The following is a 26,100-nucleotide window of genomic DNA, read 5'->3' as shown; positions in this document are numbered from 1 at the left end:
TGATAGGAAAATAGAATCTACTAGCATAGAGATAGCTATCTACCCAGCTCTTCTGCTTATTGTTAATATAAAGGTTGTGTGTTTCCATTATCCAGAAACTAAGTAGTCAAAGGTAGTGTAGAAATTCCCGTTTAGGATTTAAAAAAATACTACAACAGACACCAAATTACAAAAATAAACTTTTTTTTTTGAGTCAGGATTTCTCTGTATAGCCCTGGCCATCCTGGAACTCAGTTTGTAGACCAGGCTGGCCTTGACCTCAGAAATCTGCCTTCCTCTGCCTCCCAAGTGCTGGGATTAAAGGGGTGAGCGACCACGGCCCATCTTAAAATAAACATTTTAACATCTAGATATAATTTCATGTTTATAGTAAAATAAGAACCAGCATAGAATTTGAGATGTTTTTTCTAGGCAAGATATGGTCAGCTGGAATTATGACAGCACAAAGGAATCAGGCAGTAAGTTTGAGGGATTGCTGTGTTGTGGATGGGACTGGTGCTGTCTGTATTTTGATGCTAATTCCACCCCCCTAGGACAGGTTGCAGACAAGGAAAGGACTGAGTCACATACTCAGTTGACTTCTTGTGATCCAGTTCTTTATTGAATAAATGAGCCAATCACTGGGTGAATAGGAGAGACCTCTGAGTTGGACTGAGGAAGAGAAGAATCAGAAGACAGGATCATTTGGAAGGGGATAGCATGAGGACAAGATGTAGCTACTAGTGTCATCTGGTTTCAATGGCAGATCCACCATGATTCACTCCCAGAGGATTTAGATATCATAAGGCTTACATGATTAGGATTTTAGTTGTTGCATCCAGCGATTGAATTATTGTTGTTTCTGATCTAAGTTTGTGTTGTGTTTTCCTCTATGCAGTGGCTCATCTGGTTTTAAGGGAGAAAGGTACAGTGGCAAAGTATGGGTTTCCCTGAGGTGTACCACAAAGGCCATGGGGGATTTGAAGCAGGGGTTGACTTGGTAATGATCTGCCAGAGGGAACCTAGCAAACTGGATGGAGACGCTTGGGCAGCTCCAGACCAGAGAGGCTCTAGGAGATAAGAACAGGTTGGCCAGATATGCAGAGAATTTGCTGTAATCTTTTAAAAATAGTTCCTGCAACATTGCTGTTGTGTTTTGTTATTTACAATTTCTTCACTTATCTTACAGTTTCAGTCATTTAAATTATTTACATGTTTATGCTATTTTACTTTCTTCTATCATATAAATACAAAAGAAACATTTTTATGCTATATATTTGTATTGAGTATGGTACTCAAGAGGTACAATGGACCTGTTTATGGTTTCATTTTTATATGTTGTAGATTAAAAGTGGTAATATTTGCCTACGTTAATACAGCAGTTTCTGTTGCTCATGGGACTGAGAATTGACAGGTTTGAGAATCAAGAACATGTATTTGTCATAAATCAAGAGTTACCTGCTGTGTACCCCAGATGGTGAAGACTTTCAGAAGATTGGGAATATAGCAGGTGTTGTGGTACCTGTGATGCCAGTATTCTTTTGGCACATTTGTAAATTTGTAAAATTGCACTTATTACACTTATGTGTTTATATATTTGTATGTGTGTATGTGTGTGTGCATGTGAGTACATATATAATGTGTATTTATGTGGATATGAAAGGACAACTTTGTGAAGTTGGCCCTTTCCTTCAACTTTTAAGTAGGCTGCAGGAATTAAACTCCAGCCATTATGCGTGTGGTGTAGTTACCACCTGAAAAATCACAATAGCCCATATTTATAATGTTTATGGACACATTTGCTAAAATGTATTTAATGTATTTGAAAATTCATAGATGTCATAGGACAGCTCAGAGTTTTACATATCAATGAGTTGTGCCGATGTTGCCCTAACATACTAGAGATTCTTTTTATTACCTAAAGCCTCATAAACACATGTGGTCAAGTGCCACCCCTTTCCCATATATCAAAAAGACACTAAGCTTCTTTCATATCTATGAATCTGTTCCTGACATTTTCAATACATGACACAATACAATGTATGGCCCTCTTTGTTTGCATTCTCTTGACATGCTTCAGGGCATTTGGAGCAATGAAATATCTCAGAACTGCAGAATTCTTTACCATAGAATCATTTTCTATTCCATGGCTCAGTTACACTCTTCCCACCTAAGTATCACTGGATGGATACTTGGATGGCTTTAAATGTACTTAGAACTGGATGGCTACAGAAGCGCTTCTATTCATATCATACACTAACAAATCACACACAAGTTGTCTTGTACATGCGCATTTTCAGTTTTGGGATATTTTTGCTATAATTGAATAGAATTGAGTAGAATTTTTTTTTTTTGGAGAATAGGTTAAGTTAAATAATTTTATTTGTAAGCTCTGTGAAACTGTCATTAACCTCCAAATGCTGATAAGCTCTTTAGCAGAAAAGGACTCTCTTCTTTCCTAATTTCTATTGTAATGTTATATGTTGGTTACAATGGCATGTGACCATTAGGTTGTCATCTGTAACTCACCAGTCTTGTGAAGCCTGTTTCTGGATGAAATGCATGAGCTTTGCTATAGCCATCTGCAGAGGGAAATCTTTAAATGCCTCTAGAAGGTCAAAGAGGGTGCCCAGAGCAGTTCTGCACTAGTCTAAGAGCTCTGGATTCATAAATGAAAAACACAGAAGCAGAGATATTTTTAATATTCCTTAACTAGCTCAATGGCAGAGCCACTCCTGAACCTCCACATGGCTAACACACTCCTCTCCAATATTCCTGAGTTAATATTTGATAAATCTGTTTTCTGTATCTGCTTCCCCAGGTCCAATTGTGTGAGTGGCTCCTGGAGCCCCGTCCCTAACTCTTACATGTCCTCGGGCTCTTAAGTTTGATCACTCTACTTCCTTATCATGACAATTCTGCCCCTTTCTCTTCCTCTTGCTTGGGAATTCTAAAAGTCCTGCCTCCATCTCCCCAACCAACCATTGACTGTTATTAATTTTATTGATTAATCAAAACCTACCTGACTACAAAGACCCTCAGAATCTGGACATGAAGATTCCCTTGTTATTTTGGGACCCTGATTAAGACAAAGCATTAGAACCAATGCATTAGAACCAGTCCCTAACATAGGACCTCTAGACTGACTTAAATGCCTTCAAAGCCTTCTTTGTGGATCTGGAACACTCATATTTTCAAGTGAGATTTATTCATCTTCCTGGGGAAATATTTTTTGGTTAGTAAGATTTAATAGTTGCAATATTTTGTATATTTAACTTTTTAAAATTAAGTCTATTGACAAAGGTTCCTGAATGTGATTTCTAGAATAAATTATCTTAGTAAAATGAGTATATCTAAAATATAGTCCCTGATTCCTACTAGTACAGAAATCTGTACTGGGGAAATGGAAACATGAGTAGCACTGGTTGCATGCTTCGACTGACCTCTTGGGATGGGAACACCATCAATCACTATTTCTGTGACCTCCTCCCTTTTCTCCAGCTCTCCTGCACCAGCACTTATGTCCACTATACAAACAAACAAACAAACAAACAAACAAAAAAGACAAAAACCACATGATCATCTCTTTAGATACAGAGAAAGCATTTGACAAGATCCAACACCCATTAATGATAAAAGTCTTGGAAAAGATCAGGAACTCAAGGCCCATACCTAAACATGATAAAAGCAATCTACAGCAAACCAGTAACCAACATCAAAGTAAATGGTGAGAAGGTGGAAGCAATCCCACTAAAATCAGGGACTAGACAAGGCTGCTCACCTTCTCCCTACCTATTCAACATTGTACTTGAAGTCCTAGCCAGAGCAATTCGACAACAAAAGGAGATCAAAGGGATACAAATTGGAAAGGAAGAGTCAAAATATCACTTTTTGCAGATGATAGGATTGAATATATAAGTGACCCTAAACAGTCCACCAGAGAACTCCTAAAGCTCATAAACAGCTGCAATGAAGTAGTTGGATATAAAATTAACTCAAACAAGTCAATGGCCTTTCTCTACACAGAGGATAAACAGGCTGAGAGAGAAATTACAGAAACAACGCGTTCTCAATAGTCACAAATAATATAAAATACATTGGTGTGACTCTAATTAAGGAAGTGAAAGATCTGTATGATGAGAACTTCAAGTCTCTGAAGAAAGAAATTAAAGAAGATCTCAGAAGATGGAAAGATCTCCCATGCTCATGGATGGGCAGGATCAATATAGTAAAAATGGCTATCTTGCCAAAAGCAATCTACAGATTCAATGCAATCCCCCATCAAAATTCCAACTCAATTCTTCAATGAATTAGAAAGGGCAAATTGTAAATTCATCTGGAATAATAAAAAACCTAGGAAAGCAAAAATTCTTCTCAAGGATAAAAGAAACTCTGGTGGAATCACCATGCCTGACCTAAAACTGTACTACAGAGCAATTGTGATAAAAACTGCATGGTACTGGTATAGTGACAGACAAGTAGACCAATGGAATAGAATTGAAGATCCAGAAATGAACCCACGCACTTATGGTCACTTGATCTTTGACAAGGGAGCTAAAACCATCCAGTGGAAAAAAGACAGCATTTTCAACAAATGGTGCAGGCACAACTGGAGGTTATCATGTAGAAGAATGTGAATTGATCCATTCCTATCTCCTTGTACTAAGGTAAAATCTAAGTGGAACAAGGAATTCCACATGAAAGCAGACACAGTGAAACTTATAGAGGCAAAAGTGGGGAAAAGCCTCGAAGATATGGGCACAGGGGGAAAAATTCCTGAATAGAACAGCAATGGCTTGTGCTGTAAGATCGAGAATTGACAAATGGGACCTCATAAAATTGCAAAGCTTCTGTAAGGCAAAAGACACTGTCAATAAGACAAAAAGGCCACCAACAGATTGGGAAAGGATCTTTACCTATCTAAATCAGATAGGGGACTAATATCCAATATATATAAAGAACTCAAGAAGGTGGACTCCAGAAAATCAAATAACCCCATTAAAAAATGGGGCTCAGAGCTAAACAAAGAATTCTCACCTGAGGAATACCAAGTGGCTTAGAAGCACCTGAAAAAATGTTCAGCATCCTTAATCATCAGGGAAATGCAAATCAAAACAACCCTGAGATTCCACCTCACACAAGTCAAAACGGCTAAAATCAAAAGTTCATGTGACAGCAGATGCTGGTGAGGATATGGAGAAAGAGGAACACTCCTCCATTGTTCGTGGGATTGCAAGCTTGTACAACCACTCTGGAAATCAGTCTGGAGGTTCCTCAGAAAATTGGACATGGTACTACCAGAGGATCCCACAATACCTCTCCTGGGCATATATCCAAAAGAAGCTCCAACTAGTAAGAAAGAAACATGCTCCACTATGTTCACAGCAGCCTTATTTATAATAGCCAGAAGCTGGAAAGAACCCAGATGCCCCTCAACAGAGGAATGGATAAAAAAAATGTGGTACATTTACACAATGGAGTACTACTCAGCTATTAAAAAGAATGAATTTATGAAATTCCCAGGCAAATGGTTGGACCTGGAGGGCATTATCCTGAGTGAGGTAACCCAGTCACAAAAGAACTCAAATGATATGTACTCACTGATAAGTGGATTTTAGCCCAGAAACTTAGAATACCCAAGATATGTTACAATTTGCAAAACACATGAAACTCAAGAAGAACGAAGACCAAAGTGTGGATACTTTGCCCCTTCTTAGAATTGGGAATAAAACACCCATGGAAGGAGTTACAGAGACAAAGTTTGGAGACAAAAGGATGTACCATCTAGAGACTGCCATATCCAGGGATCCATCCCATAACCAGCCTCCAAAGGCTGACACCATTGCATACACTAGCAAGATTTTGCTGATAGGACCCTGATATAGCTGTCTCCTGTGAGGCTCTGCTGGTACCTGGCAAACACAGAAGTGGATGCTCACAGTCAGCTATTGGATGGATCACAGGGCCCCCAATGGAGGAGCTAGAGAAAGTACCCAAGGAGCTAAAGGGATCTGCAACCCTATAGGTGGAACATTATGAACTAACCAGTACCACGGAGGTCTTGACTCTAGCTGCATATGTATCAAAAGATGGCCTAGTTGGCCGACACTGGAAAGAGAGGCCCATTGGACTTGCACACTTTATATGCCCCAGTACAGGAGAACGCCAGGGCCAAAAAGTGGTAGTGGGTGGTTAAGGGAGTGGGGGGGTCGGTATGGGGGACTTTTGGGATAGCATTGGAAATGTAAATGAGGAAAATACCTAATTAAAAAAAATAAATAAAGTTAAAAAAAATAAAATAAAAGAATGGCAAAGAAAAGAGAGAAGGGCCAGGATGCTGTAGAGGATGGATTCAAAATGCTGAAAGGCTGGATTTTAGGACAGAGCAAGGAAATAGTGTAGTCTTGTTGTTGTTGATTTTTGGAATGAAGTAAAATAAACCTCCATGTTTGATATGGTGGATGATTTAAAGAGATTACAAATATAAATAAATTTTGTCTTATACCTAAGGGATTTATATGCAGCTCTATATGCTATCAAGAAAACGTCAAAGCAGGAAGCAAAATATTTAAATTAGGGTTCTGGAGCTCTAGTTTAACAGCAGTTTTGTTCTGGATGGGGAGAAGTAATGTCTACATCATTAGACAGGCAAACCTAGACATCTTGCTTATGAGGGTCAGAACTAAAGACACGATAATTTACTGGGAAAGAGGGACTTTTTGCCATTCATAATACTGAGAGTTGAGAGAATGTGTAATATAAACCATTGAGATAGAATATTCTAAGCCAAAATTTGGCTTGTGTAAAATTTACATTAAATACTAAGCATGATTGTTTTTCAAAAAAAAAAAAAAAGAAAAGAAAATAGATAGAACTGAGGTTCAATATTTTAAGTGACATAAGCCACTCTCACAAGGACAAGTATCAGATCTTTCTATTCAGATGTTGAGTATGGGAAGAGGGTACATGAAAGAGAACTACAAGTTATACAAAAGCAAAAAGTAGGGAGGGAGGTAAGAAAGTACAACCAAAAAGATGAATGTGATGAGATTATATGATATTGATATGTGGAAATGTCATTTCAAGCCTACTATTCTGTAGAGGTAATATTTGTTATTAAAAATAGCTGAATGAAAATTTTTGTCCCTAGAAAATAAGCAGAATTTATAATAAACACTTTATGATGCTCAAAACATTAACTTTTATAAAAATCATTAAATAATACTTCATTTAATAAAAGTAATACACTAGAATAATAGTTAAGCACTATAAATGTCAACAAGTGTAGGTACAAATTTATGAATAACTTTGGAGACTCAATTCTTGTGTACTCTGGGGACTGTTTAATCCCTGGTGAGACCTTCACATCCATTATCATGAATCGGGACATAAGCACAAGTCATTATTTCTTCTCTTTCTACTTGATTATCTTAGAGGAAGTCATAAGGGAGATGCATTTCTGGATGTGTAATGAGGTCTGAAAGACTGAAAAGCCTCAAACAAATGCAGTGTGCTGGAGGACATGGTGACGCTGAGGTCTGTTATATTGCTTTCCTTCTGATACTCTTGGTAAATTCATAACTACAAATTTGAGCTACTCTGGTACTGACTCCTGGAACATCCTGTTTTCAAGGTCTTTGATAGATTAAGAAAAACAAGATTCTTTCATTGTATTGGTTAAGCTCTGACACATCAAAAAACTATTTCTTCAATATTTGCAGAGGTAAGTCTCAAGAGGACTCAGCACTGAGTTGATTAAGAAGAAAACAATGCAACTTTCTCTGGTCTCAATCACCTGTATTTATCTATGTGAATTAGCCATAGGATCTATGATATTCAATAACTCAAAATTGCAGCAGAGTTTCTACTCTAGTGCTTTTTTTCTCCCCATTTTTATCTTGGTTCATCCTCACTCTGGGAGTGTTATTAGTATAGCAGCTCCAGTAGACACATCAAGAATATAGCAACATCCAGAAAGGAGACATTATGTCTTTCCTAAAATGTTGGTGTGTGCTACAAATACAGAAAGATTATATAAGAATATATTTTGAAAATAATATTTACCAGCACTGATGTGTTCACTTATCTTTCTTTCTCTCATACATCTTTGAAAGCCTATTTATGGGTCTGAACTAAATCTTTAATTTAGGCTGCAGTTTGAAGGGAATGTGTAGAAAAGTAGAGTATATGTTAACATGTGAATCTGAGGTTACAGGTACTCCCTTAAGTGATTACTAATGACTGATTCTTTTGCTATGGGAAGCAGGACATCTGGAACCCAATATCATGTTCCTTCTGGGAATCAAAATAAGAGTACGGCCCTTCTTTATGAATGCTTTTCTCCTGGTTATTCTGATAGAACTGAGGTGTTTGGTAAATAACTTAAGCAGGGACAGGAATCAGGACATGAAATGTTAGATAACTAGAAACTTTAGAAGATAGCCTCAATAAGTTTGCCAGTGGGTTTTATTTGATCATTCTGTCTCTTTATTTTCCATTAAAGGGAAAATAACTTACATAGATAGAAGTGATAATGATCTAAAAGTTGATATGTTGCTGTAGTAAGTTTCAGTGACATGAAACAAAGGAGAATTTAAATTATTTTGGTCCCGTTGTCATGAACAAAAGCTTAGAAACAGATCACAAAGACATCGGCTGATGAAATATTTTTGTCTGCCCAGATTTTCAATAATAAGCATGCTGACTGGAAATGGCTCCTTTGTGACTGAGTTTGTCCTTGCTGGTTTGACAGATCGTCCAGAGCTCCAGCTGCCTCTCTTTTACCTGTTTCTAATAATCTACACTGTCACAGTGGTGGGAAACTTGGGCTTGATCATCCTGATTGGCCTCAATCCTCACCTGTACACCCCCATGTACTATTTCCTCTTCAACCTCTCCTTCATTGATCTTTGCTACTCTTCTGTATCCAGTCCCAAGATGCTGATGAACTTTGTCTTTGAGAAGAATTCCATCTCCTATGAGGGGTGCATGACTCAGCTATTTTTCTTCCTCTTTTTTGTTATCTCTGAATGCTACATGTTGACCTCAATGGCCTATGATCGCTATGTAGCCATCTGTAATCCACTGCTGTATAAGGTCACCATGTCCCCACAGGTCTGCTCAATGCTATCATTTGCTTCTTATGGGATGGCATTTGCTGGAGCCTCTGCCCACACAGGCTGCATGCTCCGACTGATCTTCTGCAATGCCAATGTCATCAACTTTTATTTGTGTGACATTCTGCCCCTCCTCCAACTTTCTTGCACCAGCACCTATGTTAATGAAGTCGTTGTTCTCATAGTTGTGGGTATTAACATCACAGTCCCCAGCTTCACCATCCTCATTTCCTATGTTTTCATCCTTGCCAACATTCTAAACATCAAATCCACACAAGGAAGATCAAAAGCCTTCAGCACCTGCAGCTCTCACATTATGGCAATTTCTCTGTTTTTTGGGTCAGGGGCATTCATGTATCTTAATCATTCTGGATCTATGAACCAGGGAAAAATTTCTTCTGTTTTCTACACTAATGTGGTTCCCATGTTCAACCCTCTGATCTACAGTTTGAGGAACAAAGATGTGAAAATAGCACTGAAGAAAGTTATGATGAGAGTTCACAGCAGATTCATATCCTGAGTAGAGATAAAATAAGAACTAAAATTTAAGTTTAAAGATTCTTCAACTTTACTGCTGCTTCCAACAAGATATTTTGTTCATACTAATGTGGCTTTAATATGCATTGCTTTTGAGTTAAATGTTGCTACTGATATCCTTACAAACTTGTGTTATAACAATGGTGTGTAACACAAGGGCTGTGCCATATCATTACTCTAGACTTTCAATAATTTTCCCATCTCTATTTTAAGGATTTCAGGTACATGTGAGTTAAAGCTATACCCATAAAAATAATGTATCTTGTTTGAGTAACAACAAACATTTACTAGTATAGCTAGCAATAAAATATGATATATAATTTAACTTTAGATATAGACTGCTATGGCTTATAGCATAAACTCAGCTCCCCATCAAAGGAGGCAACTGTAACGAGCATGGTTGGCTGTAAATCGAGCCAGAACTCTTTCACATGCAGTCTTTGGCTTACTTCTTCATGCCTCAAATGTATCACTGTATATACCTAGGCATACTCAAAACATGAGTTCATTTTCTGGTATGGACTATTCTTTTTGATTGGAGACTTCATGCTATCCTTCCAATGTCTTTTAAAACTGTCCCCAGTCTGAACACTTACCACATAATTTCCCTGTCTCTTTGAGATATAAGACTTTCTCTGGATCTGAGGTTTCTATTTACTGATCCTACCTCAATACATTTTATGTTTTACAAACACTGCAATAAATTTCTTAAAACTGTGATGTTTTCCTGGATTTCACTTCTTTTTTTCTTTTTTAAACTTATTTATTTGTTTGTTTGTTTGTTTGTTTATTATATGTAAGTACACTGTAGCTGTCTTCAGACATTCTAGAAGAGGGTATCAGATGGTATCAGATTTCGTTACGGATGCTTGTGAGCCACCAAGTGGTTGCTGGGATTTGAACTTTACAGGAAAAGTTTCTATAGTATAATTTAGATAATATGACACTCAAAACAGATTGATTTTTTTGGTAAGAATTATACAAATTCATAGAATGTAATAGAACACTCAGATTTAAAAGTAAATATGCCATTGATTCATAACAAACAACATACTAATTTCATAAGGAAAAGAAATATTTTAAAATAATTTCTTCTGAAATCACAAATATACACAAAGAAAAGCAAGCAAATGAATCGAGTCCTCTAAAATGAACTAAAATCTTACAAAATTAAACAATAAATCTTTAGAATATATGTTTTGGCTGCTAAGAGTTATCTTTTAGAAATCATTAAACCTAGAAGAAATAAAATGTAGCAAATAAAATTCATTAAATTGAGAACATTGTAGCAATGATATACTTTCATGTTTATCAGACTAGGCAAATACTTGTTGGTCATACACCAAATAAAGGCATATCCAGAATATATAAATAATAAATGATGTATCAGTATCTGAAGACCATTTAATATCATTTAATAAATGAAGGCAAGCACATGGAGCTGAAGCAGAGAAAATGGAGGGATGTTGCGGCCCTCCTTTCTCCTTGGAATCAATTGATCCGATAGGTTGGCTATAGGCTAAATGACTTTCCTTACAGGTTTTTTGAGGTTATGGGTGGGAAAGGCTGATTAGCCATAATAAAGTATCATTATCATATAGTGGGAAGAGAGTATGGGACTCATGTGCGAATCATGCAGCACTTGAAAGTCCTCACACTTGAGCAGCAACAGCTTTACTCACTGGACTAATCTCTCAGACCCTGATGCAGTTTTCAGATATATAGTTCATTTTTCTCAGAGACAAGTCACATATTTATGACAAAGGTGTGCTTATTGATTTTTACATAACAAGTCATATCTAAAAGGAATGATTACTATTCCAGCACAAAATCATCTTCAACACTTCAGAATTTATATTTTTATTTTATTAAAGTCACCTCCTTTTGTAAATTAGACAAATCTCCCAAAGTTGGTTTATGGTCAGTTCATGGATAGTTATAAATTCTACACAAAACACAAACCAACATTTATTTAAGTTATTTTAAGTAAGTATGTATATGGGAATGGTGTTCATGGGTTTTCAATTTTTGTGGAGAACTGGTTGAAATTTTGATGATGGCTCCATTGAATCTATAAGCCGCTTTGGTATGAGGAGCTCTTGGAAGGTCTTCCCACTATTTATTATCATCATTTTTATTCAGTATTTTCAATTCCTCACTGACTGGTGTCTTTCAGATACAGTAAAAAGATGGTAACAGTATAGTTTATGCTGGCTTAATTGCATCTATGATGAGAATTCTGACCAACAGAAATATAATACATTGCATGCAGTTGAAAAGTGATATATGTGTAATAGTCTTGACTGAGTCTTGCAGATGTGTCACATTAGCAATTAAAGGAGATATGATGCTTTCAGTTGGAGGATGTACAGAAGAGGACAGATATTTAAGTTACGTTTTCAAACACTTGTTATTAGTGAAAAGTAAGAAAGAATATAAATAATAATAAAATACAACCATAGTGTAGATTTACCATATCATTTGAAGAACTATATTCCATAATTTGACAAAAATATATGCATGTTATAAATAAAACTGGGGGAAACATCCAACGATTTCATTAACATTATTCTTAAATAGTACACACTACGCAGAATAAGAAGTTGTGGAAATGGTAAAATTCTGTAGTGACACAACCAATTCTGTGTATTTCAGGTTTTATTTATGAATATTTGTCTATCTGAATAAAGTGATATTGAAAGCTGTTTCTTTTGATACTCTGAGAGTGAATGTGTCTTTGTAATTTATACAGAGTACATCTGAGTATATTCATTATAAGCAAACAAAAATTTTGAGAAAGCAATATTTCATTGTCAATTCATTCTCAGTTAAGGAAAAAGACAAAGCAAACAAAAGATCTTAAAACATTTTGTCATTTTTAGTAGGGCAGCTACATACCCACTGAGAATGTTGCATTCTGAGAGGTTCGCCAAAATTGACTTTTCTTACACAGTATAATTGCAAAAATCATGAGTCTTTTCAGGTTCCAAAAGATGGAGATTCCTGAAAAAACTGAGCACACTGATAATCATGGGGACAGAACAACATTGACTTTGATAGATGCCAGACATTAACATTCTTACATAGCTATATTTCGTGTCTATTTAACAGTCTGTCTCTTTGTGTATCTGGCTATTGATCCATCTTTCTGTCTATCTATAGAAAGACAGAATATTATTCTATGCATAGAATAAATGCCTGGTGATACCAGTGTACCCAGATAATCCATAGGCTTCTGTGATTCTATGTTAGGCTACTTAAAGATGCAGATGGTGTTAAATTGATTTCATCAATTTAATATTTTCTTTTTACATATTATACAAGGGAGATTTTGTAGCTAATGTGGTTTATAACTTTTTTAAGTAGCTCATACATTTCAAATGAAAACATAATTTACATTGAAATTATTATTATTTATGCATGGATCATCTACAAAGTTTACAAACCTAAGGGAGTACCATGCAGGATTTGTGAGGGCAGGATGTCATATCTTTGGGACCTAGTGGTGATGCATTGAAAGACAGCAGCATTCTCTGAATTGTGGTTATGGTTGGACCAAAAGGGAAACATTTTGAAGATAGTACTTTTAAAGTACTAATACAATTTTTATACATTTAAGTTTCTATGTAAAATTCTTCATTCATGCATGCTGATGGGGGCACATTTGGGTACTATTTAAAATCAGTGGAGTTTCACATATGTTGTATGCTTATCCTTTCCCTTAACTTCAGTTCAGTCTCAAATGGATGAACTAAAGCCAAAGAGTTCAGGACATATCCAGGGAGCAAGCTTTATAAAGGAGAACATGAGAAAGAGTTCCTTGAAGAAGGATTCATAAGAGACAAGTGATCTAGCAATCTATTTCATTATTGTAATGTATAATACCTCCTGGTAGAAAGGCCACTTTTAAGTGTCACAGTTTTATTGAGTTTACAGAGACAAAAAATATGTCCTTCACCTTAGAAGAAAAGCTCCTGTATCCTGATTAAAATACTTTCATTGTATGGTTTAACTGCCATATATTTGAAACATTTCTGGCTTATATGTGTTTCTAACTATATACCTTTCTGCATTGTTCATCATAAAAATACACACATTTTGTAAATCTGCACATTTTGAAATTTTAAAAGGCTTAATTTTTAATAATTTAAATAATTTACTTGAGGTTTTATGTGTGACTATTTCTTGTATACTATTAAATGCATAACTTTGCTTCAAGATGATTGCTCTTAAAAATTGGCATTGTATATATTCATTTTAAATAGTAGCGTGGCACATAGGAAGACATGAGTACAGAACCTATAACTCATTGAGCATATTTCCTGCATTATCTTGTCACATTTCATTTCATCTCTACAAACCAATGTTTATTAGCCCTCTTTGTCCCCTCCATCCCTGACATATACTAATATATAATTGTATTGTGGATATAAAACATATTAACAACAGAAAACACCCTAGGTGTTTGCCTTGCTGAGACTTGATTAATTTACATATTTGTGCATATATATTTGGACACTGTGTGTATGTGTGTATGTTTGTGTGCATATGTTTGTGTGTGTGTGTGTGTGTCTGTGCATGCAGCAATAAAATTAAAAGAGGTTATTAGGTAATTGGTGATTATGGAGAGCTTAGGGTAAGAAAGGGAAACTGGGAAAATGATGGAGTTATGTTCTATTTTATTTTCTTAAAACTGTTTAGAGTTTTTACTTATTTATTTTAATCTTTTTATTTTTAATAAAGATATAATTACATGTTTTTCACTTACCCTTTTGTGTCTCCTACCTTTCCAATGCACTTGACCATGTTCTCTCTAAAATGCAGGACTTCTATTTTGCATAATTGTCATATATATATACACATATACATATACATATACATATACATATACATATACATATACATATACATATACATATACATATGTATACGTATATATATATACATTGAACAAAAACAAGCTCTCTGTCCATATAATTCTTTGCATGAGTTTATGGCTGACCACTGATATTTGATAATCAATTGGAGCTGTTTCTTAGATGAAAAAAAATATTTGCAATACTGCCCGAATTCTTCAATTGTATTCAGTTCTCTTGGGTTGAGGTCCTCTGAGATGTTCCCCTTTCTTTTGTCAATGTGTTCAAAATATTTTTAAAATAACATCTATAATATTTCTGGTAGCAGAGCACTGACGATGACTTTCTGAAACTAATGCTAAAATTCACTGACAGAATTTAGTAAGTCAGGAGCAAGACTTGTGGGTAAGTCATTTAATATGAGGAAACAAAGAGAGGAAGAACCATAAACACAGAGTTCCCTTCTGAGCTCAGGATAACTGGGGAGGCAAGAGTCTATCTACCAGCACTGGGGATGCAAGTTCTCTAGAGTAATTGGAAAGTATGAGCATAATTGTGGGTCCCTCAGGAAACAAGGATCAAGACCCAGGTTACAATAGAATTTCCTCATCTACTTCTCCAATCTAAATGCTCTCCTCTAAGGAAAAGCCTAGACAATCTCTGAACCCTGCTTATAAAAACATGCATCTCAGAGTTAAAGGCACCTCTTCTCTTATTCCAGAAAAAATTAGAAGCCTCAATCAGAAATAATGTTGTATAATTCAAAAACTGGTCCAGGAAAACTCGGTTTTGTGCATCTCTTTCTTCCTTGAAATGAAGGATCTGAGTATCTGAATCTGAAATATTTATCCAGACATATATGGATAAATAGAAAGGTGAGAGACCTCAAATGTTTGGACTGCAAATTGTGACTTTCTGAATTACAGGTATAATAACATTCTCTCTCTCTCTCTCTCTCTCTCTCTCTCTCTCTCTCTCTCTCTCTCTCTCCAGACATCTTGCTTTTTCTCTTTTTAAATGCATATTTCTTTTATTTTTATCTTGTTGAAAATATATTTTTTCATTTAACATATTATGATTATAATTTTCTCTTCCCCAACTCCCCTGAGATCCTCCCAATCTGCCAACTCCTCAATCCAAAGTATTTCTTAATGTATGAAAAAAATCAGCAAGCTTATTTCCTTTTCTGTGCAAAATGAGGCTAAAGTAAAATATTCTTCAGAAGACAGCCTACAGTGGGACAAAAGCATTTTAAGAGGTGGTGGGTGAAAATGGAGTTGCAACGTCTCTGATAAGGTTATCCTATGTAGTCAGAATTCAAGACTTCAAGATTAATAATTATGTTATATGGCGGCAGGAGACATTCTTTCTATGATTCACTTTTTTTCTTTAGTTTTAGAATAGGGATATAGTTTTCATTCATACTACAGCCAAGGTGAGTGTTCAGTAGCAAACAATAAATATGTTCCAGGTAGCTGCTTCCTATTTTCATTGTTGTGGGAAGGCTCTAGTGAAAGAAGACAGGAGGTGGGGGAAGACTGAATCTTTTTAGTGAGGTTTTCTCCTTTATTTTGTCATATTTTATAAATAATACTAAAATTTTGAACAATTTGATATCAGACTTAAGATAATTTTTTGAACGCTCACCAGCTGATTCTGTAAACATAGCCATGACTAGAATAAACACTACCAACATACACTTCACAGGGGAGAAGGATCCAGCATGGAGTGTGGATTGTCTTCTAACATAGCTCTACTTTCTGTGTCCACAGATTCTCTCAGAGAAAAATGGACTCAGTAAATGTCTCTTTGGTGGCTGAATTCATTCTGGTGGGATTAACTGACAAGCCTTATCTTCAAATACCCCTGTTCTTTGTGTTTCTGGCAATGTACCTGGTCACTGCATTGGGAAATTTATCTTTGATAATATTAACTGTGTTGAATTCTTACCTTCACACCCCTATGTACTTTTTTCTCTTTAACTTGTCCTTTGTAGACCTTTGCTATTCTTCTGTGTTCACTCCACAAATGCTAATGAATTTCATAAGGAAGAATACAACTTCTTACATGGAATGTATGGCCCAACTCTATTTCTCTTGTTTTTTTGTTATTTCTGAGTGTTATGTGTTGACTTCAATGGCCTATGATCGCTATGTGGCCATCTGTAAACCACTGTTGTATAATCTTGTCATGTCCTCTAAATTATGCTTGAACCTAATGCTTGTTTCCTACTTTATTGCATTTTCTGAGTCTGTAGCTCACACTGCTTGCATGCTTAGACTGACCTTCTGTGATGCCAACACCATCAACTACTACTTCTGTGATATTCCCCCTTTGCTTCAGCTCTCCTGTACGACCACACGTGTCAATGAGGTTGTAATTTTTGTTGTTGGGAGCATCAATATCATTATTCCTACTTCAACTATATTTGTCTCCTATGGTTTTATTCTCTCCAGTATCTTTCGCATCAGTTCTTCTGAAGGCAGGTCCAAAGCTTTCAGCACTTGTAGCTCACACATCATTGCTGCTTTTCTGTTCTTCGGCTCAGGTGCAATCAGGTATTTCAAACCCTCCTCAGATGGGTCTATGGATGAAGGAAAAATCTCTTCTGTCTTTTATACCAATGTGATTCCCATGATAAATCCTCTACTCTATAGCTTGAGGAACAAAGACATTAAAGTTGCCCTGAGGAGAACACTGAGGAAAAGGAACTTTTGACTGTCCAGTGTTGTCTGTGTGCCTCTTTGAGCCCAGAGATTGTTTCTATTTATGGGCAATATTTCAGTGAAAGAATTTAATTTAACTCTTTTTTTTAAAACCAAAAAGTTTTCTAATTTTTTTCAGTTTTGAACAAGCAGAACCCATTGCTGTAATTATGAAGCCTGTTTTATTTCTTTCATAAAAAGAAAATTTGATTTTACTATGTTTGGGTTTTAAATGCTTGAAGTTTTTGCCTTCTCCATTCTTTGCCACTTTCATAATTTTCTATTCTGTTTAATACATAACATAATTTGTCTGAAACAACTTACCTATTTCTACCCACTCATTACACACTTGTCTTTATATTATGATAAGAGTGTAATTTATACTAATTTAATTACTTCTAAGTAGGAAAATTCTGACCAAAAATAAAATAGATTGCATGCAGGTGAAAAAAAATATATATGTGATAGTCTTGGAGACTTGTATATGTGTCACATTAGCAATTGAAGAAAATATGATGCTTTTCAGTGGAGGATGTACTGAAGAGGACAGATGTTTAAATTTCATTTAAAAAAAACATATTACGAATACCAAAAAGAAATTGCATAAATAATAGAAAAAAGGCAACACTAGTCTAGATTTATATCATTTGAAGAACCATTTTCCATCATTTGACAAATAGTATATTCATTTTCTAAATAAAAATAGGAAAAACAGCCAAGGATTTCATTAACATTATTCTTAAATAGTACACATGTTACTCAGAATAATAATTTCAGAAATGTTAAAATTGTGTTTTGACTTCATCTAGCTTTATTTCAGATTCTATTCACGCATATTTGTCCTTCTGAATAATGTGCTGGTAAAGCAGTTTCTTTTGAAACTCTTAGAGTGAATGTGCCTTTGTAATTTATACAGAGGACAGGAGTATATTCATTGGAAACAAACAAAAAACTTAAAGAAACAATGGTCCAATGTCACATTCTGTCTGTGTTAAGGAAAAAGTCAAGGCAAACCAAAGATCTTATAGGTTTTTGCACTTTTTAGTAGTAAGGTACATACTCACTGAGAATGGTGGTAGTAAGGTACATGCCCACTGAGAATGGTGTTAGTAAGGTACATACCCACTGAGAATGGTGGAAGTAAGGTACACACCCACTGAGAATGGTGAAAGTTGTTGACTAAGCATCCCGGGAGGTCCCCCACACCTGACCTGTCTTATACAGTATAGTTGCAAAATTCACCAGTATTGGCAGGTACCAAAAGATGAAGATATTGCCTTACCTTTACTGGAAAGACTATGTACATTGATATTCATGGGGACAAGTCAACATTGACTTTGATCGTTACCACATATTAAGATTCTAATATAACTGAATTTCATATCTATTTAACTGTTTGTGTATTTATTGACCCATTTTTCTGTGTATCTATCTATACTAAATAAAATGCCCTGGCTGCCATTGTACTCAAATAATCCATAGGCTTCTATAATTTTACGTGAGGATCGTTAACGATGAAAATGGTGCTATTTCAATTTGGATAATTTAATCTATTATTTTTGTGTACTAAAACAAATAAGGGTTGTTTAATAGCTACTGTGGTTTACACCTTTCTAAAATAGCTCATACTTTTCAATTGAAAGAAATCAATTTACGTTGAAGTTGTCAATTGTTTGCATGGAAGATCTATAACATTTGCAACTCTAGGAGAGTGTCATACAGGATTTCAAGTAAGTGCAAGGGTTCATATCTTTGGAACTTGGTAGATCCTTTAAAGAAATCAGCATTCCCTGAAGTGTATTAATGGTTGGATGAAAGGGAAACCTTTTGAAGATAGTACTTTTAAAGTAATAAAATTTTCAGACTCTTTAGTTTCTATTTAAAATGCTTCATTTGTGTATGCTGATGGGGGCATATTTGGGTACTGTTTAAAACGAGTGGAGTTTCATATATGTTGTATCCTTATCCTCTCTCTTAACTTCGATTTAGTCTCAGATGGATGAACTAAAGCCAAAGAGTTCAGGAAATAGCCAGGGAGCAGGTTTTATCCAAAATTAAAGGAGAAAATGAGAAAGTTTCTTGAAGAAGGATTCAAAAAAGACAAATGACCTGCCAATCTATTTTATTATTGTAATGCATAATACCCTCCAGTAGAAATGCCAATTTTAAGTGTCATAATTTTACTGAATTTGCAAAGACAAAAATATATCTTTCACTTTAGAAGAAAAGCTTCTGTGTTATGATTAGTGTGCTTTTCTTGCATGATTTGAGTTCCATAAATTTGAAATATATCCTGTTTGTATATGTTTCCAAGGTATATATTTTGTCTGCAATATTCCTAATAAAAATGTACACATTTAAGTCGAAAAGTCCAAGTGAGTATGTCTCAATTCCACGTGGGAGGGAGAAGAAAGCAATCACAGGAGGAGGGAAGGAACTGGATGGGAAAGGGGAAGAGGGAACATAATAAAGTATTGAGTGGAGGGAACAGGATCAAAGTCCTGAGGGCCACCATAAAGAATGGAAAAAGGCAACCTCAGCGGCATAGGAGGTAGGGGCACCCTCTAGAATATACCAGAGACCTTGGAGGTGAGACACTCCCAGAATTTTAAGGGAGAGACCTTAGATGAAATGCCCTATAGTGGGGAGAGGGAAGTTGTAGAGCAACTCCAGTAGAAAGACAGGGCATCAAATGAGGGATGGGGTTGCCATTCCACAGTCAAAAACTTTGACTCATAATTGTTCCTTTCTGGATGAACTACAGGGATTTAAAAAAAAAAAAAAAAGGAGAAGAGCCTGAGGAAAAGGAGGTAGAGAGACAGCCCTAAGTGGGATTCAGCTCGAGGGGAGGTCCCAAGGCCTGACACTATTACTGAGGCTTTGAAGTGCTTACAAAAAGATTATCATGACTGCCCTCTGAAAGACCCAAGAAGCAGCTGAAAGAGTCAGATGCAGGTATTTACACCCAACTAATGGACAGACATTGCTGGCCCCTGTGGTCGAATTAGGGTAAAGCTGGAAGAAATTGATGAGTAGGTTGACCCTGTAGGAGTACCAACAGTTTCAATTAACCTGGATGCCCAAGATCTCTCAAACACTGGATCACCAACTAGGCAGCATATACCAGCTGATATAAAGCCCCTAACACATGTACAGCAGAAGACTGCAGGATATGGGCTCAGTCAGAGAAGATGCACCTAACCCTCAAGTTACTGGAGACTCCAGGGTGTGAGGAGGTCTGGTGGGATGGAAGTGGGGGAAGTGGGGACATGCTCGTGGAGAATGGAAGTGGGGAGGAGATACTAGATGTGGAACAGTCAGAGAGTGGACAGGGAGGGGAATAAAATCTGGAGTGTAAAAAAGATTAAATGAAAATAAATAAATAAAATATTGAAAGGCTTATTTTGAATAATATTAATAATTACACTTAATGAAAATGTTTGAAGATTTTGTATATGAATATTTTATGTATACTACTAAATACATAAATTCAGGTCAAGATTATCTCTCTTCAAATTTGGCATTGCATATATTTATCATAAATAGTAACATGAGACATAGGAAGACTACTGTATAAAGCCTCTGGCTCATTAAACATATTTACATTATACCTTGTAGCATCTCATTTGATCTCTGTACTACAATGTTTATAGACCCTCTTTGTCACCTACATTATTATCATATATCATATATGATATGTATATATCATATGTATATATCATATATCTAATGCATTATGGATATAGAACTTAACAACTGAAAAAAACCATGGTTATTACCTTAACTTGATTTATTTACATATTTGTGTACATACATTTGAGTGTGTGTGTGTGTGTGTGTGTGTGCAGCAGTAAAAATAATAGAAAGGGAGTCCATTAATTACTTGGTGAGTATGGGAGCGCTTAGGGTAAGAAAGGGGAACTGGGAAGATGATCTAATTGTGTTCTATTTTATTTTCTTCAAACTGTTTAGAGTTTTTACTTATTTATTTTAATCTTTTTAATTTTTAATTAAAATATAATTATAGAACTTTCCACTTGCCTTTTCTAGTCTCCAACCTTTCCAATTCACACAAGCTCTTGCTCTCTCTAACATTCAGAGCTTCTATTTGCTTATGTGTTGGTTCCATATATATATATATATGTGTGTGTGTGTGTGTGTGTATATATATATACATATATATATATATATATATATATATATATATATGTGTGTGTGTGTGTGTGTGTGTGTATTAGATTAAAAACAACTTCTTTGTCCATATAAAGTTATGTTTTGCATGAGTACATGACTGATCACTGAGATAAAAAAGAATATTTGTAATACTGCCAGGGTTTTTCAGTTTTCTTCAACTTTCTATGTGGGGTTCAGTTCTTTGAAGATGTCCATCTTTCCATTACCAGAAACAATTTTTACATAATATCTAAAGTATTTTTGATAGCAGGAAACTGTAGGTAACTTTCAAATAAGAGTTGAAATACATGGTATTTTATAAGTCAGTAGCAAGACCTTGGGCAATTCACTAATATGAGGAAACAAGGGAGGAAGAATCACAAACTAGGAATTCCCATTGGAACTTAGGATAACTAGGGAGGCAAGAGTCTTTCTTTCTTTCGTTTTTCTTTTTTCCTTTTTTTTTAATTAGATAGTGTCTTTATTTACATTTCAAATGCTATCCCAAAAGTTCTCTATACCCTCCCCCTGCCCTGCTCCCCTACCCACCCACTCCCACTTCTTGACCCTGGCATTGCCCTGTACTGGGGCATATAAAGTTTGCAAGACCTAGGGTCCTCTCTTCCCAATGATGGCAGACTTGGACATCTTCTGCTACATATGCAGCTAGAGACATGAGCTCTGAAGGTACTGGCTAGTTCATATTGTTCTACTTTCTACACAAGGGATGTGGCTTCTCTAGAGTGATTGCAAAGTATAATTGTGGGTCCCTCAGGAAATAAGGATCAAAATCCAGGTTACAATAGAATTTCCTCAGCTGCTTCTTCAATATAAATGTTCTCATCTGAGAAAACCCTAGATAATCTCTTAACACTGCTTATAGGCACACACATGCCACGATATAATGACCCTTTTCTCTTCTTCCAGGAAAGATTCAAAGCCTTAATCACAAATAATGCTCTACAATTCAGAAATTAGTCAAGAAAAATTAAGTCTTGTGCACATCTTCCTTGAAACAATGGATCTGAATCTTTGAATTTGAAATATGTATGCAGACAAATATGGATAAATGGGAAATTTAGAGACCTCAAATGTTTGGAATGAAAATTATGATTTTCTGATTTACAGGTATACTAACAGCTCTCTCTTTCTCTCTTTCCCTCTCTCTCCTCTCTCTCCTCTTTCTCTCTCTCTCTCATCCCTTTCTCTCTCTTCTCTTTTCTTTTTCAATGAATATTTGTTTTTTATTTTTTGAAAATGTACATTTTTCATTTAATGAATTGTGATTATAATTTTGTTTCCTCAAACAACTCTGGTGCCCTTCCAACTCATCAATCCAAAGTATCTCTTAATGTTTGAAGGAATTCAGGGAGCTTATTTCCTTTTCTGTACAAAATGAGACTAAACTGAAATGTTCTTAAGAAGAGAGCCTACAGTAGGATCAAAGCATATTAAGAGGTGTTGCTTCCAACTCAAATTACAGTTTCTCTGATGAAGTTCTTTTGCATGGTGTACTGGCTAGTTTTGTGTCAACTTGACACACCTGGAGTTATCACAGAGAAAGGAGCTTCAGTTGAGGAAATGCCTCCATGAGATCCAACTGTAAGGCATTTTCTCAATTAGTGATCAAGGGGGAAAGGCCCCTTGTGGGTGGGACCATCTCTGGGCTGGTATTCTTGGGTTCTATAAGAGAGCAGGCTGAGCAAGCCAGGTGAAGCAAGCCAGTAAAGAACATCCCTCCAGGACCTCTGCATCAGCTCCTGCTCCCTGACCTGTTTGAGTTCCAGTCTTGACTTCCTTTGATGATGAACAGCAGCATGAAATTGTAAGCCGAATAAACCCTTTCCTCCCCAACTTGCTTCTTGGTCATGATGTTTGTGCAGGAATAGAAACCCTGACTAAGACACATGGTCAGATCTCAAACCTTGCAGATTCATAATTCTGTTATATGGTGCCAGAAGACATTCTTTCCATGATCCACTCTTTTTCTTTTAGTTTTAGATTAAGGATATGGTTTTCAATCATACTACAGCAAACATGAATCTGTACTAGCAAACAACAATATACATTCAAGGTATCTACTTCCTATTTTCATTGTTTTGGGAGGGCTGTACTGAAGGAAGACAGGAGGTAGTATAAGACTAAATCTTTTTAGTGCAGACTTCTTTATTTTGTCATGCTTTATAAATAATACTAAAATTTGAACACCTTTGAATGCTTGCCAGCTGATTCTGTACACCTAGTTATGGCTAGAAGAACACTAGCAACATACATTTCACAGGGGAGAAGGATCCAGCATGGAGTGTGGATTATCCTCTAACATAGCTCTATTTTCTGTGTCTACAGATTCTCTCAGAGAAGAATGGACTCAGTAAATATTTCTTTGGTGACTGAATTCATTCTGGTGGGATTAACTGACAAGCCTTATCTACAAATACCCTTGTTCTTTATATTTCTGGCAATGTACCTAGTCACTGCATTGGGGAATTTATCTTTGATAATATTAACTGTGTTGAATTCTCACCTTCACACCCCTATGTACTTTTTCCTCTTTAACTTGTCCTTTGTAGACTTCTGCTATTCTTCTGTGTTCACTCCACAAATGTTGATGAACTTTATAACAAGGAAGAATACAATTTCTTACATGGAATGTATGAGCCAACTTTATTTCTTTTGTTTTTTTGTTATTTCTGAGTGTTATGTGTTGACTTCAATGGCCTATGATCGCTATGTGGCCATTTGTAAACCACTGCTGTATAATCTTGTCATGTCCTCTAAATTATGTTTGAACCTAATGCTTGTTTCCTACTTTATTGCATTTTCTGAGTCTGTGGCTCACACTGTTTGCATAATGAGACTGAACTTCTGTGATGCCAACAAAATCAACCACTACTTCTGTGATATTCCACCTTTGCTCCAACTTTCCTGTACAACCACATATATCAACAAGCTTGTAGTTTTTGTTGCTTCTAGCATCAATATCATTGTTCCCATTTCAACTATATTTATTTCCTATGGTTTTATTCTCTCCAGCATCTTTCACATCCATTCTTCTGAAGGCAGGTCCAAAGCTTTCAGCACCTGTAGCTCACACATCATTGCTGCTTTTCTGTTCTTTGGTTCAGGTGCATTTATGTATTTCCAACCATCCTCAGCTGAGTCTATGGATGAAGGAAAAATCTCTTCTGTCTTTTATACTAATGTGATTCCCATGATGAATCCTCTACTCTACAGCTTGAGGAACAAAGACATAAAAGTGGCTCTGAGGAAAACCCTGAGCAAGAGGAACATTTAACTGTATGGTGTTGACTTTATGCATCTTAGTTTGGGCAGAAAGATATTTACTATTTATCAGCAATATTTTAGTGCAAGATTTTACCTAGATTTTTTCCAGCAAATATTCTATTTAGAGCGGGACAGTGATGGTACATGCCTTTAATCCCAGCACTTGGGAGGCAGAGGCAGGCAGATTTCTGTGTTTGAGGCCAGGCTGTTGTACAGAGTGAGTTACAGGGCAGCCAGGGCTACAAAGAGAAACCCTGTCTTGAAAAAAACAAAATAAATAAATAAATAAAATAAAATAAAAAAAAGAAGAGAAAAAATTCTACTTAGTTCCAGTTTTGAATAGTCAGAAATACTTGTTATAATTATATAGCCTAGTATGGTTTTTTGTAACATAAATAGAATCTTCTGGGTTTGACCTTATATTGTCCAGAGTTTTTTTTCTTCTTTCTTTGTCACTTCTACAATTTTCTATTGTTTCTTATTTAAAAATAATGTGACTGAAACAATTTACATATTTCTGTCCATTCACTGCAAACTTATCTTTATTCCCTTTATAATTTTGAATAGTTCTTTAAAAGATTAAATGAAATAAAGCTAGGATACCAGTTTCTAGTGTATGTGAGTTTCACATTTTGAATGTTTTTTTTGAATATGTAATTTGAGTATCTGATTTCTGATCTGTTTTTACATCTTCTACTGTAAACCAACATATTTATTCAACTGTCAATGTGACAGATATGAATTATTTATTATTTATTATGAATTAAAAACTTTATAATTTTGTAATTTCTACAAGTTTCAATCATGCCATTAATGCACATACCATCTTGTATGTTTGTATTTGTATTGTTTAGGAAATATGAAGGTTTGATCTTTGAAACCTTATTATCATTTGTCTGTGAAGGACACATGTCTCAGGTTGTAGACGTGGTTTCTTTATTTTGGAATGTTGTTTCTTTTTTTTTTTTTTAAACAGGGGGTTGAATTCTTCTACAAAATTAAAAATGGAATAATCTGAATGTTTTGAGGGTCGAGTACTTCAAGAAAAGAGATCTGGGATAGAAAGAGAGCCCAAAAAGTCATTAGACTAGCAGCCAAGGAGACAGATAGTGAATAAATAAGAGCCCTTTTCTTCAAAGAATCATTGAAGGTATTCTAAAAATCATATTTCTATATAAATTTTAACTTTCTTCTGCAGAGCATTGCAAATATTTTTCTTGTTTTATTAATCTCACATTATACTTCACACCAACAATGACTGCACATGAGTAATGTTTTGAGTAATGAAGATTGTTTATTGGGAAATGAAAACAGTCTATATTTATTTTGTTCAAGGAGCATGAGGACAGCCAGTCCAAGGAATAAATATCTTAAAGTCATTGAAACGTCAGTTAAGAAGAAGGCTTTCAGACATTGAAGGGCAGAAAATGGAAGCTTCTTTCTATGACC

The 26,100-nt window shown here is 35.6% G+C and overlaps 3 protein-coding genes and 1 pseudogene across 3 annotated transcripts; all 4 read left to right on the top strand.

Annotated features, from left to right (window-relative positions):
• Positions 2,914 to 3,510, top strand: Gm5010 (predicted gene 5010; annotated as a pseudogene).
• Olfr918 (olfactory receptor 918) lies at positions 8,638 to 9,615 on the top strand. Its single transcript, NM_146375.2, has one exon. The coding sequence runs from the start codon at positions 8,638 to 8,640 to the stop codon at positions 9,613 to 9,615; it is 978 nt and encodes a 325-aa protein (NP_666487.2).
• A 6,661-nt stretch (positions 9,616 to 16,276) lies between these two features.
• Positions 16,277 to 17,206, top strand: Olfr917 (olfactory receptor 917). Its single transcript, NM_001011864.1, has one exon. The coding sequence runs from the start codon at positions 16,277 to 16,279 to the stop codon at positions 17,204 to 17,206; it is 930 nt and encodes a 309-aa protein (NP_001011864.1).
• A 6,522-nt stretch (positions 17,207 to 23,728) lies between these two features.
• Positions 23,729 to 24,661, top strand: Olfr916 (olfactory receptor 916). Its single transcript, NM_146784.1, has one exon. It carries the CDS (start codon positions 23,729 to 23,731, stop codon positions 24,659 to 24,661), a length of 933 nt encoding a protein of 310 aa, NP_666995.1.
• The last annotated feature ends 1,439 nt before the right edge of the window (positions 24,662 to 26,100 follow it).

The sequence above is a fragment of the Mus musculus genome, chromosome 9, assembly GCF_000001635.26.
Source record: "Mus musculus strain C57BL/6J chromosome 9, GRCm38.p6 C57BL/6J".
In the NCBI taxonomy this organism is placed as follows: Eukaryota; Metazoa; Chordata; class Mammalia; order Rodentia; family Muridae; genus Mus; species Mus musculus.
Note: the sequence above shows the minus strand (reverse complement) of the source record. Positions and strands in the feature narration are given on the sequence as shown.